We start from the raw sequence: 15,003 nt of genomic DNA on the forward strand, positions 1-15,003 counted from the left end.
CACCAAGAAGGTGCAGTCCCACAGCACCAGAAGGCAAGCAAGCTGAGCAGGGTGATGACACTAACAGGTCTTAGTCCAGTGAGACTCAGGTAAAACAGCATAACAGGGCAGGTCCAAGGTCCACCCAGGGCTTCCCACACAGCACTTCAGAAGCAGGGCTAAGGGCAGGCACACCTAACACACAGCTCAGGCAGGGCCTGAAGGCCCCAGTCTGAGCTTAAATGGAGCCCTTGCCCTATGGGTGTGGGTGGAAGTCCTAAATGAGGCTAAGGTGAGGACACTTAAGGCAAATCAGTGCCCTCAGGGCCCTGACATAGCACACTTTGCTTGGGACTTTAACTCCTGGGTAAAATCACCAGCAGCCAGACCACCCTAATAATACAACCTAAACTTGTGCCATGCGCTACTTTCAAGATAATCTGCCTTGTTAAAAAACACATTAAGCCAAAATCTCTCTTCTCTTTAGAGTAAGATGAAACAATAATCTCTATCAAGACTTACTGTACAATTAGCTTGTCCTAGTGTTAGTTTTGATGTATGCTTGATACACCATACACAATACTCAAGTTTATTTGCATTTTCAGTCAGTCAATCAATACTTCTCTGCCTAGAGACAATACTAACTATACTTTCTTGGGCATCTGAAATATCAATCTGTCTCTCAGAACTTTGGTATCCTGAATCAGCAAAATCAGATTCCTAAAAGTGCTTGTTTTCTCCCTCTTCTCTCACTATCACTTCTTCATTTAAAGGTGGTTTTTTCACCACTTAAGCAACACCTGTGAAAGCCTACACAACCAGCACCAACCCTGCTTGCTCAAACTAATACATACACATTATATGGCAGACTTGTGCAAATGGCAGTGTTGGTACAAGCACAGCGAGATGCTACAGGAATCTATTCTTTCAGCTTTGTAACTTGAATAGGTTGGTGTTCTTCAGTCCATACTGGACTTAACACTGCCATCAGAATTTATCCAAGAAGCTGGAAAATTCATAAACATTAATGTAATAATTACTATAAGGTGAGTTAGAGAAAAAAATGAACACATACTTACTAAAACTTAAGCCAGCAAAGGAGGTTCCAAGACCCTGCTGTCATGAATTCAGGCACATCTTTTACAGTCATAGTAAACTGATAACAAGTTATTGATGAGAGGCCTCCTTTATTTGGCGTTTATGATAATTTTTTGTGTAAGGATACATTTCTGAAATCAGTTTTGTTATTAACCTGGACTTTTACAGCCAAAAAATATTGGGGGGGCTAATAATATCACTGAACTGGGGACAAAACTCATAGTTCTCTAAAGAGAAGGGTATAGACAGGAAAAATGCAAGAGGAAAGAGAAAAGAAGGGGATGGTAACCCTTGTATTCTCCCTCATAAGACTCTTTTCCCCAGGCTTTCCGCCCCAACATCAAAGTCTTAATAACCAAGCTTAGCACCAGTGCTATTGATGAGAGTCCAAGACAAGCTTCTACTAGAAAAGTTAAAAAGATCAGAAACCACATTTATAATATAGAACTTGCTGCAACAAGACAAGACACACATATTGATGAATTGGCACATGAAACCTCTGCCTTCTACTTGGCCATATTATTAAAACTGTAACAACGTGTATAGTATAATGCAAGATAGGCAGTAAATTAAATAGGGCAATTAACATGTCCACCACTTTGTTGTCTTTGGCATCCCCTCTTCTACAGTATTCTTCAGAAGGCTCTTGGCCTTCTCTGTCTCTGCTACTTTACCATATCCCAACTTTAGGCTGAAATTGAAGCCAGGGACCTTGCAACACTGAGCTGTTTAGAGCAGAATTCCAGCAGCAGTCCTCAGAGTCCTCTGACAGCCTCTTTGCCATGGACCTTTGTGTTTTGTTCTTCCCATTCTCTTCTTTGAAACCCTAATTCCTACCTCCACCACAACCCTAGGCAGAAAGTCCAGCAGAGGACCCCTCCACACTTTCAGGCAAATTAATTCTTGGCACTTTCCTTCAGCAGTGTCCTCTCAACACTGCATTACATACTCCTAGTTCACTTCTGTGATCAACCTGAACGAACCCTAACCTGGACACTCTCCATTTCCCTCAACTATGAACACCCACAGAGGGAAATCTAGCAGCAGAACCCAGTTGATTGTCTCTCCTTAGTTTCTTCCTCACCCAAACTCTAACCTGAAGTAGAAATTCAGGTGTCTGAGAAATTCAGGCTATGCACATGAACAGATACAGAAATACCCTACATTCAAGGTTAACCTTTTTTATCGGACACTGTTCAGAAGATTACTGTCTTCGAAAAGACAGGGAACAAAGCCCAACAATTAAAGAAGCCCATTGTTGAGAGACATAACATAGAAGCCAGATCTTTTCAAGGTTCTCAGAAATAATATTCATTTAAATGAAACATGTTGAAAGGTACTAATTCAGTGGAAATTGCAGCACTGCAAGAGACTCTCAATGCACAATCACATCCTTAAGGCTTCTTCCAAAGTTTCTATATTGTCAGTCGAAGACTGATTTTTCAATAACATTTATGAATGATCCAGAGTATTTTTACGTATTCTAACAAAATACACATTCATTTTATTTTTTTTCCCAGCACTTTGATCTTGTACAAAAGGAAAACAGAATTTCCAATTTTGCCAGGATTCCAGCTACTTTTTGGACCAGAAGTGAATTTCTAACTGTAACAGTAGTAAGTACATTGATAAAAACATAAACCTAAATCATCATTTTTATGATCTTTTGAGATGTGTTTCTTAACTTTTCCCGAAATCCATAAGCAATATGGATTCTTTTAATGTGTTAACAAAGCCAAGATCACAGGTAGTCACCATGGAACTGAAGAGGTCCCAATATAAAAATGCAACCTACTCCCCAAAACACAATGCCCACAAGCATTTCACTGAAGCAGGAAGAAAGTAGTCTGACATATATAATTAGTTTTTCTGTAGCAAAAGATAGACAGAAGCACTATTTAACTACAATTGACTGGAAATGCTCTGGCAGTGCTGCTTATATACCAAATGAAATCTTCTGAGCTTAAGAAACGGTACCTTACCTTAACATATTCCAAAGCAGGATCCAGAATGTTCTGATCTCTGTGAGAAAATGAGGCAAGGAGGGAGGAAGAAAAACAAACAAAAAACCAAATGGTGAGTGCAAATATAACGTCATACTGAAGAGATGCATTCATAAAAGCAACAGGCTATTAGGTCATAATAAAACCCTTGTTAAAAACTGTGTGTTATAAGCTAGATCACCTATGCAATCTAACTTTTCACAATATAAATCACTGATTTCTTCTAGAAGGTCAGGTAGTGGAGCCACTAGTAATTAATTTGTGAAATAAAGTTGATTATACAGTGTTAAGCAAAGCAAAAACAGTCTTGATATTTCAACAGATGTCTGAAAATACTTATATACTACATAATAGTTACAACGATGTAACACTGGAAACTTAATAAGCAGCTTTGGATATGTAGAAATTGGGTTACGATGCAATCAACCAACCCAGAAGAGTCTCTAAGTTCTCTGTGTTGTTTTGAATATAACTGCATACCACCTGAAACTAAGTTATAATTTTATACTCAGTTTTCAGTCCAGTTCCCCAAGAGTTTTTAATCCAGAATACCTATAGATAGACAAAACAGAGCCCTCCCACTTCTTAGCCCTGCTCATAAATGATGGTGCTCAGCTGTTCAGGCTGTGTCATGGGTTACTGTTTCACCTTATCCCAATATTTATCAAAGGCCAAGTTCCTTTCCCAGCTTAGTTTAAAAAAATAACAACAAAGCTGTTAAGTTCAATGGAAATAGAATTTGTATGATTTGAAACTCTTCCCATCCAATATACAAAGAAGGGACAGCTTAGTGTCTGTATGCACATAAGCTATGTACAAGCACACCAGAAAAAACGCGGGTGAAGCACAGAGGAAAAAGAAAAAGGAAGTTTCTAAATAGAAAAAAGCTTGTTTTCTCAATGCTTTGCAATTTGACTGGGGGAAAAAAAAAAATCCCATTCTTAATCAATTCAGCAAAGTCATTAAGCATGGCTGAACTCCTTTCACATTCAAATGATCTGTGGGAAGTTGTGCCAGTACCAAATGCTTTGGAAACACTTTGCAGTTTAGTTCTTCACTTGCCTGTGGAATCTTTCAGGACAAAGGGTCTATCAGCACTGCATATGAAACACACTCCAAAAGAACACCTCAACAATAAGGCTAACAACTAGCTTACTTGCTTACTTCAGCAGTGAGCATGTTTTGCCATGGTCTGCACTTACAAACTCCATTCCTTGCTACAGACTCCACTGTTCCCACCCAAGGTACAAGACAAAAAAATCTTCAGGACAGACCAAGCCAAAGTAAAATGAAGGAGGTAGAAAAGCTTTAGAGACACAACAGTCTATTTACTGCTATATAAAGCAGGAAAACCAGAAGAGAGAGGTAAAGAAGTGACCTACATTTGCCTCACTATTCATATGCTTTGAAAATTTCTGCTTTAGTAAACAGATGGTGTAACAAATCTCTTCACAAATACTATAATGTACAGAACGTAGGAAACTCTGTAACTCACCACAAGCACAGGTTATACATAAAGATGTTTATGTTGGAGCCCTATTCACCTGAAATACCTTTCTTCTACCAGATCTACCTCTCCCTCTCACCCCATCTTCCCTTGCTGTCCAAGTCTTCACCTTTGTGCCATTTTTTGGAAGTTATTTTCAAGGAACGCTAATTGATGTGCAGTAAATAATAGTAAAGATTAACTACTGCATTTTCCTGTTGTTTGATTCCATCACAATACTGCCACATTATATGCAGAAAAACAGATTAAGCAGCCCAATTAACTAGGAACTAACCAAATAACTTGATGACAAAACCAACTCCTGAATCTCAGCTCTCTGTCAGCAATGACGATGTGCTCCTTTATGCCATAAAGGATAGCAAAGGAAATCTATAATGTCAGGACTCCCCCCCACAAAAAAGCCCCCCAAAACAAACACTTGTTTTCCATTTTCCCTCTCAAGGAATCTTAAAAATGGTGAAGCCACATTCTCACTTCTTGTATTGGATGATCTGCAGAAAAAACATCAATACTTTCCAATAATTAACAGATCAGATGAAAGGTACTTTCAGGTTCTGCCACCTCTCAAATCAATTCAACTGCAGGTTTGTTTCATTAATACTAAGTTTTTAATCTTTCATCAGATTTTATCACATTTCAAGAAATGCTAATGTTTATCTTCAAATAAGCTGGACTTTACAGTTGTATTCATTTGCATCTGTTTACCTCAATATATATGTATTAGAGTCTGCACATAAGTCAACCATTACCGTGGGTTCACAGATTGGGTTTTATTACACATTCTGGCTTCCTAATAATCAGATAAGCTGTATTTCCATTCAGATGAAAAGCACATTTAATGCAGAAAGATGTCACCTGGAACAGAGAAGTTTTCAGAACACTTCAAGGTAAGATGTTGGGTAAGGTCTGCAGAAGGACATACAGTATTGACTTCATACTCATTCTGTCACAGAAGGGAATTTAGGAAGTTAAGAAAGGGATGCAAACACACTCCCACATCCATTTTGGGTATTTACGCTGCTGCTAGATCACCTCATTTCATGACAAAAACTAAATCCCTTTACAGCATTCTTTTGCTTACAGCAGAAAAGAGAAAAAAAAAGAAAGAAAAATAAAAAAAGAAAAAAGGAGAAGAAAAAAGTAAAAAAAGAAGGAAAAAGAAAAGAAAAGAAAGAAGAAAAAAAGAGACACCTGACTTGCTACATGTAATTAAGTCATTCTCCTGCGTAGTGCAAGTCCTCTGCTGACCCTCCTCACATGCACAAGGTCTGTGTGCAAACTGTAGTAAGTGCACACACTCCTCCAGTAATAATTCATCACTAAAAAAAGCAGTCTTCACAATCTTAAACTCCATGATTCTGAGGTTGTCCTAGCCAGAAACATTCTAGAGCATCCCTACTGACATCTGACAACATCTTTCTCTCTTCCGGCTGATCTTGCAGACATACAACCCTTTAATCTATCCCTACTAATCCTCAGAAACTATCTCGATTTCAGTCCAGCTGCGAGATTATTAGAATTATTGGGTTGGTGTTCTTTTGCACTATGGGTTTCTTACTGATACTGCCAAGAAAATAACACAGAGCTTGAATGTGAGGCATGGAGCTCAAGCAACCCTACATAAAGATGAAGACAACAACAGAAAACACAGTTCTCTTTTGCTTCCTCCTTCTTCCCTCAAACCAAAATCTGTTGCTGCAATGAAGAGCTTGGTGTCTTACTGGTTGGAAGTGACCGTCTGTGACAAAGTACTGATACATTTGAACACTGTGAGAACAGGGATTACTGTTACATGTAGCCTCCTTCAAGATACAGCTAAAGCTGACAGAAATGAGAAAAGGGAATGGAATTCAGATGTTTTTGAAGTTGACAACCTCAGTAGTCATCAGCTGAAAGGAAGGAACTTGGATCATGTTTCTGGTATGACAAACTAAACACTGCCACACAGCCAACATCAAATCCTGCATTGATTTGAAGACAATGAGCAACCAAACACAAAAATCTAGTAAAGAAAACATTGAAGTCTGACTAATTAGTCACTCTGAAAAATATTTGATAAAACTATCACGTTTATAATCAGTGCTACAGTTGAAAAGTTGAATCCTGGAATCCATCCCCAATACACATTATACAGTTCAGTGAGTGCAGGGGAATAACTCAGAAACAGTCAGTCTTTTTTTCCAGGCTCTGAGGTTTGTCCAACAGTTCTGTATAGCACTGCTTCAGTAAAGAACCCTGAAGCAGGTATTCTGTAGACTTTAGCTGTTAATTCTAGAAAAACTTAAACCTTTCTACTAACAACTGCACATTACCTGCTATTGTAAAGAATCCTGCAACACACACACCCTGACAGACTAAACCATATTAAGCATCTGCTTTCTCCATCCTCGCAGATGTATCAGCCACAATTTTAAATTAGCTATGATAACTTTCACAAAATTGAAGCCTAGACACAACAGTATGACCAGAGGTGCCCAAATCCTCACCATCATTCAGTTATCGCATAGATATTCTTGCAGTGATGGAAACTGCTTAACGGCCCTGAAGCAGCTTTGAGCTACTCCACACTTTTAAAAACGTACTTGTGGGAAAAACATTAGGACACGTTGCCAGTACTTGGCAAGTGAAAGTACATTTGGTTGCTTGTTCTTAAGTGACCCTTGTTGGGGGCATTTTCAAAAGCATCTCCTTTCTACTACGTTGAAAGAGTGATCCTGAGAAGTACAATCTTCTCAGTCGTGCCAATGCCAAATCGGAGTAAAGACAATACAGGCTCCAAGGGAGCCAGCAAAACTGAAAATGTACTGAGCTGTTGTATGGCTGCTTACACAGACAGAACTGCTATAAAGAGACCAGATGGGATCAAATGCCTTCTTCAATTCGTGTCTTTGAAATCTCTCCATCTATGTAGATTTAAGAAATACACCACTACTTAAGTATGAAGGTGCAAGTACGAGCATGCTAGACATACTGTGTTTATGTACTGCAGACTGATGTTATTTGTACTGTAAACTAGAGTAAAAGATCCAGTGATTTTATCCTCCAGCAGCTTCTGTTTCACATACGCACTCCTACTGCATACCTAAGGCCATTCCACCATTCTGTCTACAGCTGCACAACACCATGGACATGACTCATTCCAACACCAGTGGAAACAAGTGCAAACTGCTATGACTAACTGCATAATGACCTGCAGTTCACACAAGAGCAGTAGGGACTCTTCAGTAATTAAAACTCAAGAAAAGATACAATGTACTTTTTTCTGAATTGAATTAAATGAAACCTCAACTCTTTCATATTTGTTCAGAATGGCCCTTCAAAGATAATGTTACAGCCATTTACCATTTCAATCTTCTGCATCCCCCGAGTTTGCTCTATTTTACCTATCACAGCAGAAAAATCTACCCCATTTTTTCTGCCTTTTCCAAATCAATTTCTACTTCTGCACCCAATACAGTACTGGTCTTTACAACCTGTTCAAAAGCTCAGACTAGGCACTCCCATTCTTTTTCCTTTATTGTCCATAACATTTAGGAGTCCCAGAGCCAAAACTCTGTTCTTCAAAGCCCTTCTTAAAATCTTCTATTCCCAGGCAGTTACTATGTTGTGAAAGTAGTGGTTGGGCAGCAGACTATCACTTACCCAAAACAGTCACTCTTTCTAAAAACTTCTTTATGTGTGTTTTTGTTGACTTGCACCTTCAGCTGACAACTCTTTACAGTCAATGCTTTAGTTGCTGCAGTTACTCAGAATGCAGCTCTACAAATTTTTAATTGGTCAAAAATAATTTAACCTTCCAAAATGCATATACGCATTCTCAAAAGACTGACAAATGCTCAATAGGATCACAGACTCCATCGATACATCTGAAATTCATGTAAATCTCGGAACAGTTTACTCACAAAGAATGGTTGCCACCTGGCTGCACGTCTTTCAGGAATGTGTATCGGGACTGAAGCATAGGAAAGTTAATCCTTTGCTTTAGTACTGATTAAGATGATGGTGGAGGAAGAACTGTTTTCCTTGTCTACTCCCTTACCCCAGTTTAAGAAGTTCATTGCATCAAAAGCTTCTCTACATTGAACACTGCGAGTGAGCATTAGGAACACATTCTCCTGTGTGACATTTAACTACTCTGGGGATATCCTACTCAATTTCACTGATTTCCTGCTAACAGAAATTTATAATCCTGTAATTATAACCGATCACTCATCTCCCCATCTCCCATCATCAAAATAGATTGTATTTTGACAAGACTGTACCAGTGAGTTGCAACAAGCTCAGAACACAACTCCAGGAACATGAAAGTAGCAAAAAGTGGGCACAGGACTGTTCTGTCATTGGAGCAGGTTAGTGAACACTACAGATACTTGATTTTCATTTCCTGTGTTTGTATGTTTCTGTGCTAAGTGAACTGGTTTCTGCAGCAGTAGCTGAAATTCTTTAGATGTGTGTCAAATTATCTTATTACCAGAACAGACATGAAAAATCCACTGGCTTTGCATTTTTTTTCAGCTACAGAACAGAAAGACTGAAAATACCTTTAAAAAGAACAAATTGTGAAGTGTAACAAAGTGGTTCTAACATACTAAGAACACAGCAAAGGTATGAAAGCAGAGGAGTTGCAAAGAACTGACTGAAGCTTCTATAATACTTTCAGAGGCCAGCAGGTATCTCACAACCTAACCATAAAACCAGGTATCAGACCATAGCATAGGAGAAATTGCAATGCAGTATTAGCTTTTGCTAACAAACACTTCTTGCTGAAAGGAAGTACAGCTACAAATGATAGTTTCACCCAGAAGGTGATGAACAGGTACCTCGCAGCATACATAGAGCTGGTATCTTTATTTAAAGCATAAAAGGGATTGAAAGGAAAATAAATGGTCACATGGGGACAGAGAGGCAAGCTGAGGAAGCAAGACAGTACTTAGTACAAGTGAATAGAACACTCCAGAATCTTTACAAGAGACCAGGAAACGGCCAGGTTACGAGAAAAGCTTTGGATGTGATGGAAGGAGTAATTCAAGCAGCTTTCCGTTGCATACAGCATCCTTTGCCCAAAGAAGAAATGGTCTGAAAAGACAGCATTTTTCAGAAGTTTTTGAAAAATAACATAAACTCATTTTAGGTTGGGGCTTTGAGGAATTTGGGCTACATTTGCCTGTCAAGTCATTCATGAAAAATAAGGTCCTGATCCCACAACCAATTTCAAACAGTGATACAACTGCGCCCATCCCACACAGCACTTCAGTTGTCTGCTCAGAAGCCAAAGGACTGGGGTTTAGTTAATGTCCAATACTGGAGAGGTCTTGCTTTTTGAGACGTTTTGTCCTGTTCCCCACATCTCTCTCCCTCAAGATCCCACATGGGCGTGTTTTTGATTACTGTCACCTGCAGTCAGGTTTCCAAAATCCCTGTAAAAAGCAAGAAGTGAGGCTTTGGCTCTGCAGGTCTATGTCAAGCAGCAGATGTGAGCATCAAATGGGAACAAAGGGGTGAAGTGTTGAGGAGAACAACAGAAGAATCTGACTCCAAGAATGGACAGAAGGGCTGGAAGAGCAGACAAGCCAAACCAGAAGTGACCCCCAAAAGTTAAAGGATAAGAGGATTTGGTACTGAATGTAAGCAGAGAACATTAGCTATTCTCTGCTTATACAACAGAGCATTCTTTCTACCACAAAGATCTGCCAGCTTTAGTGGGTAGATCTGCTCCACCTCTGAGACAGCAGAGGTCGGATTTGCAGGTGCATATGCGAACAAGACACATCGAGACAAAGAATGGGAAATTCTGGGACAAAAAGCATGAAGGAATCCTTCCTTTTGAAAACCATTTATGTGTGCATTGAAGAAGTCAATGAGATACTCCATAGCCCTAAATTTATCAAACTCATCTTACTCCTACTAAGAAACACAACCACAAACTCACAAACAGCCTGGTTCAGAGTTTTTGGAAAACAAAATTCATACTAATAGGAAGTTTCAGGCATTACACCAAAACCATATATTTTTACTTTTAGAATTCTGTGGGTTTATAAACATTTCCTCCCCACATTATCTCAAAATTTAAAGGGAACAAGTAAAATTGATCATCTTCCTGTTAATTTCGCAAATATTTTTATACCTGAAGAACGACACTGCATTGTATGAACTCAAATAGTATTATTTACAGCTCTCCACACAGTAAACATGTACAATACTACTTTTACTAGATAAACCAAAATCTTACCTTGATAAAATTTCATTTTGATTTTGGTTTTCAAAGTGCACCTAATCATATGCTGTAAGTGCACACAGAGCAGTCATATATAAAAGTAACACATATTCAAACCAAAATTATCCAACAAATAACATTTTCAAAATGACTAGTTAGAACAAAATAAATGTTAAAAAGCTGACCCATCCTATCCTCAGAACCCAAAGACCAGAATTTGCAGCATGTGGAAAAACAAAACAGGCTGCAAATCCTGAAGCAAATCCCTGCATAGTGTGCTCCTCACCAAGGACTGCCCTGTCAGCTCTTTCCCCCTATAAATCAACTGTCAATTCAAGGACTTCAGCAGGCTGCATCTGTTGTGGTAGTTCCAACTAAGAGGAAAGGAACAGCTTGATGTCTTTATACCTCAAGATGCTGATGAAGTTATCCTATTAATGTCGGTGGCACTAGTAAAGTTTAAAATTGATCAGGTTTCCAACTTTTTCCTGGACAGTTACAGAAGATGAGACAAGCATGCAAGTGCCACCCAGCTAACCATGCAGAGCCTTGAAGATCAGAAATTCTGAAGAGCACAGAACATTCTAAATGATGAGATAAACTAATCTACTCTAGAATAACTCTGCTGCAGCAATAGAAAGTCCAATGACAAATGATACCACTTTATCTGGAATAACGGGAGAAAAAGCTGATGTCGAAAAAATTGGCTGACCAGTACTGAAACTAAGTCCGAAGTCTAGCTAAATACACAGTTGTACACAGCTATCATACTTTCAGAACTACAGAAATTCTGTGTATTCTTAGTGCCTGTATGTAGATAGGGCTAGTCTACAAAATACATTTTAGTTTACAGGTTATTTACCACATTTTCACCTCCTGCAGGAGGGCTGAGTGAGCATTGGACAATGTACAACTACTAGTTTGCCCATTTCCTCAGTGAAAGAATCGAGCTAACCACAACCTGCCCCCAACCAGATTCAATTTTTCTTAATGAACATCACTGAACCATGTCAAAAAAAAAATCCCCTAACACTGGATATGAACAGTTCAAGTTCAAGATTTTGGTAGACTCCAAAGAAGCTGTTATGTCTGATCTACCTACAAAACCAAATAGTCTGTAGCCACATCAATAAAAGCAGTAGTGTTGCAGCTTACAATCACATCCAGGACTTGCAGCATAGCCAGGAATTGCAAACAGAAAATCAAGACAGAAGAAAAGGAGAAAAGGTTAAAATTACAGTTCAGTAGTTACAACTCTATGCTTCTCAATATATAGACAGTTAAAAGTAAAGCTTTAAAAAGAGGGAGGGGGGGAATCTAATTCTGACCAGCTGGTAGGTCAGAACCTCTCATGAACAGCGATAAAACAAAGCATCCAGAGCATTACACGTAATTTAGAGAAAGGCACAAAGTATTTTGATTCCAAGCCAGTTTGAACAGTGCAGCCCTACTGTTTATCACTGGTTTTGAAACATCAGTATAGATAAAGAATGGAATTTGAACAAAAAAATGTCTTTGCAAGTGTGAACAGATGAAATGGCTACTGGAAAGACAGCCAGTAAAGAGGAATTAAACCAGCATATATTCACAAACATCTCATATAATGGGAAACAGCCAGTGTAAATTAATGTCAGCTTTGTTTGAAGGCTTTAATTAGCATGAAAACTTAAGAGTGATCATTTCTGGCAGATGGTGCGCTTCAACACTTCCTAGGGGAAGGCTCAACAGAGGGAAGATAGTGATTTAATGCAAATGTGTGACCACACAGTTTCTCCCAAAATATCCAAAGCTCTACTCTTCAAAGAGTCCATACCTCACATACTGGGCAAGGACAAAATTACCTCATCTCTGTTAGATGCTAGATTTCTTATACACAGACTTCTATCAGTCAAGTGTATTTTCTGAAAAGTCTGATTTGGGCACACACGAAACACGAAGGGTTTTAAATAAGGTTGATACTCTACAGACTGCATTAAAAATCAATAACCTTATTCGTAAGAAATTGTGTCTAGCTTTGATTTTACTACTGTGCTAGATTATCCATCCTGACATTTGTGTTAAGTTCCTTCAAAGCATCATGAAGAGAAGACAAACAAACAAAAAACCCAACAATGCCAACTCTGTGCAAACTTGGATCCTATTTCTGGCCTCTCGACAGTTTACAATTTCACTCCAGAGCTGTTATTAAACTCGACTTCACTTCATGTTTGTTTCAACAGGAATATAGGCTGGCTTTTTTTTTCTGCTACTTTGGAGGCAATAGAGAATTATGAGTATTGAGAAAGGAGTATCTTTTTTCTTTCCTTCACCATGCTTTAAACAGATTGTGAAGATCACATCTTTATTAGTCTGATTCTCTAGAGACAGAATGTTGAAACCATCATACCACTTGCATTCTTTCTCTCCCCACAAAACAACTTTGGAACTAACGACCTGTTTGGCAGTGGGGTACCAAAAGTGTATTTCTCACAATTAAAAAAAGAGAAGAGATGGCTAAAGGCAGCAGAGGGAATCACTTCCACCAGGACAACTTGCTGAGAGGAAGACTGTGGCAAAAGGTTCAAAACTTATTAGTCAGAATACACATAAGAAGAAATGCTATGAAAATCCTAACCATGGAAATAGTCTTTGTTGATGTTTATTCTATACTAAGTGCTGAAGAATACATGTGGCAGCACCCATGACTATGGAATGGATTTGTGTGGTGGTGTAAAAGTACTAACTTCAACTCAAAATCCCAACTGAAGGAAAAGCCTTCAGAATGTGTCTTATGCTTCATCTTTCTTCTTCTTTCCCTGGTTTGTGGATTGGCTTACCAATAACGGATAGTATATAGGCAGCCCTATTGAAATTCAAACAAAATTTAAGCTTTGTATGAGAAACATGTCTTTTACAACTAGACTCTGTTAGTCTTTATGAACCTGTTTGTTAGATTTCTTTTATTATGAACTTTAGGAACACAGAATACTACAGCTGCCAGCTGCCGGACAATCCAAGCAGCAATTACTTGTTCTGCTACCTCTTGGAATCACACTGCCTCATGAAACAGCACAGGATCAATATAGTGGAATCTAGTTGTGCTTTGGAGTATTTGCAAAAGATTCTTTGCAAAATTCTTTGCTCCATCCATCTTCTTAACAACACACAGAAATTTCTTGCATCTCTACACTGACGAAACATTAAAGTATGCTCGTATCTGAGCCAGTAGCAGACCTACAGAGGCAACTACTACCTTAACCCAAGACTATGTGGGTACTATTGACATCCAACTGAAATAGTATAGAATGTCAAAATTGGTCTTTGACAGCTGCCTTAATCACTACAATCAGACTTGATGTGATAGTGGTAGCGCTGCACTGCTTTTAGGTCTTGTTTATTCTGAGGGATATTTGGCTGCATTAATGAAAAAGCATGAAAATGCCACAAGTCTGTTACACTGGAATGACAGTCAGGGACAACCATGATCATCCAAGTGCACAGGTAGTTCCAAATGACACTATTTCTTCTGTTAATCCAACATAAGTTCAAATTTATGCTTTTAACAACTTGAGACTATGACTCATGATCTACCTGATTTTTACCCTAATATAGGTATGACAAATCTTCCTCATAAGGACTGTAGATTCATGATGTGCTTGGTCACAGAAAAAGTGAAGTGAGTTGGACATTTCCAGTATTTATTTATTTGAAATTAAATATGACTTGTAAGTCTGCAACATTAAAAGAGTGCTTTTGTAGGTCAGATTTTTATTTTTCTGAATCCAGGAGATTCAGAAAATCTGAAAATCCAGGAGAAATTCCATAAAGACATAGTATTTTTGGTCATTTAGATGTAAAAATCCTGAGATAATATAATCCTACAAATAAATTACTATACATACACTCTCTCTGGGCTACATAGTAATGTAATCAGGTAGCTGTAAGACAGAATAAAAGTATCTGGAAATCAGAAGAGTTCCATTAGGGAATGACACAATTCATTATCTTTTTCCTATTCTTGCCTTGACTTATTTTTTTTCCACAAAATTGTGTATTTATATATTAGAGATTATATTATTAATGTTGAGATATTGAAAATGCTATCGGTTATGTTTTCTAAATCGATCAAACTTAAACTATGACATACCTGCATCACAGTTCAGCATAATTGGATCCATGTGCACATGAACACTGTAATCCCAATGACTACTAGTTCTGGCTCA

At 38.4% G+C, this 15,003-nt stretch overlaps 1 protein-coding gene across 5 annotated transcripts in view; it reads right to left on the minus strand.

Moving 5' to 3' along the window:
- Positions 1-15,003, minus strand: part of BCAR3 (BCAR3 adaptor protein, NSP family member) — a 59,938-nt gene that overhangs the window by 33,985 nt on the left and 10,950 nt on the right. For all 5 annotated transcript variants that reach the window (XM_030496473.1, XM_030496477.1, XM_030496472.1 and 2 more), the window contains exon 3: positions 3,060-3,099. In XM_030496473.1, the coding sequence (XP_030352333.1) occupies positions 3,060-3,099 (40 nt within the window). The remainder of the gene's footprint in view (positions 1-3,059; positions 3,100-15,003) is intronic.

This window comes from Strigops habroptila, chromosome 8 (assembly GCF_004027225.2).
Source record: "Strigops habroptila isolate Jane chromosome 8, bStrHab1.2.pri, whole genome shotgun sequence".
Taxonomy (NCBI): Eukaryota; Metazoa; Chordata; class Aves; order Psittaciformes; family Psittacidae; genus Strigops; species Strigops habroptila.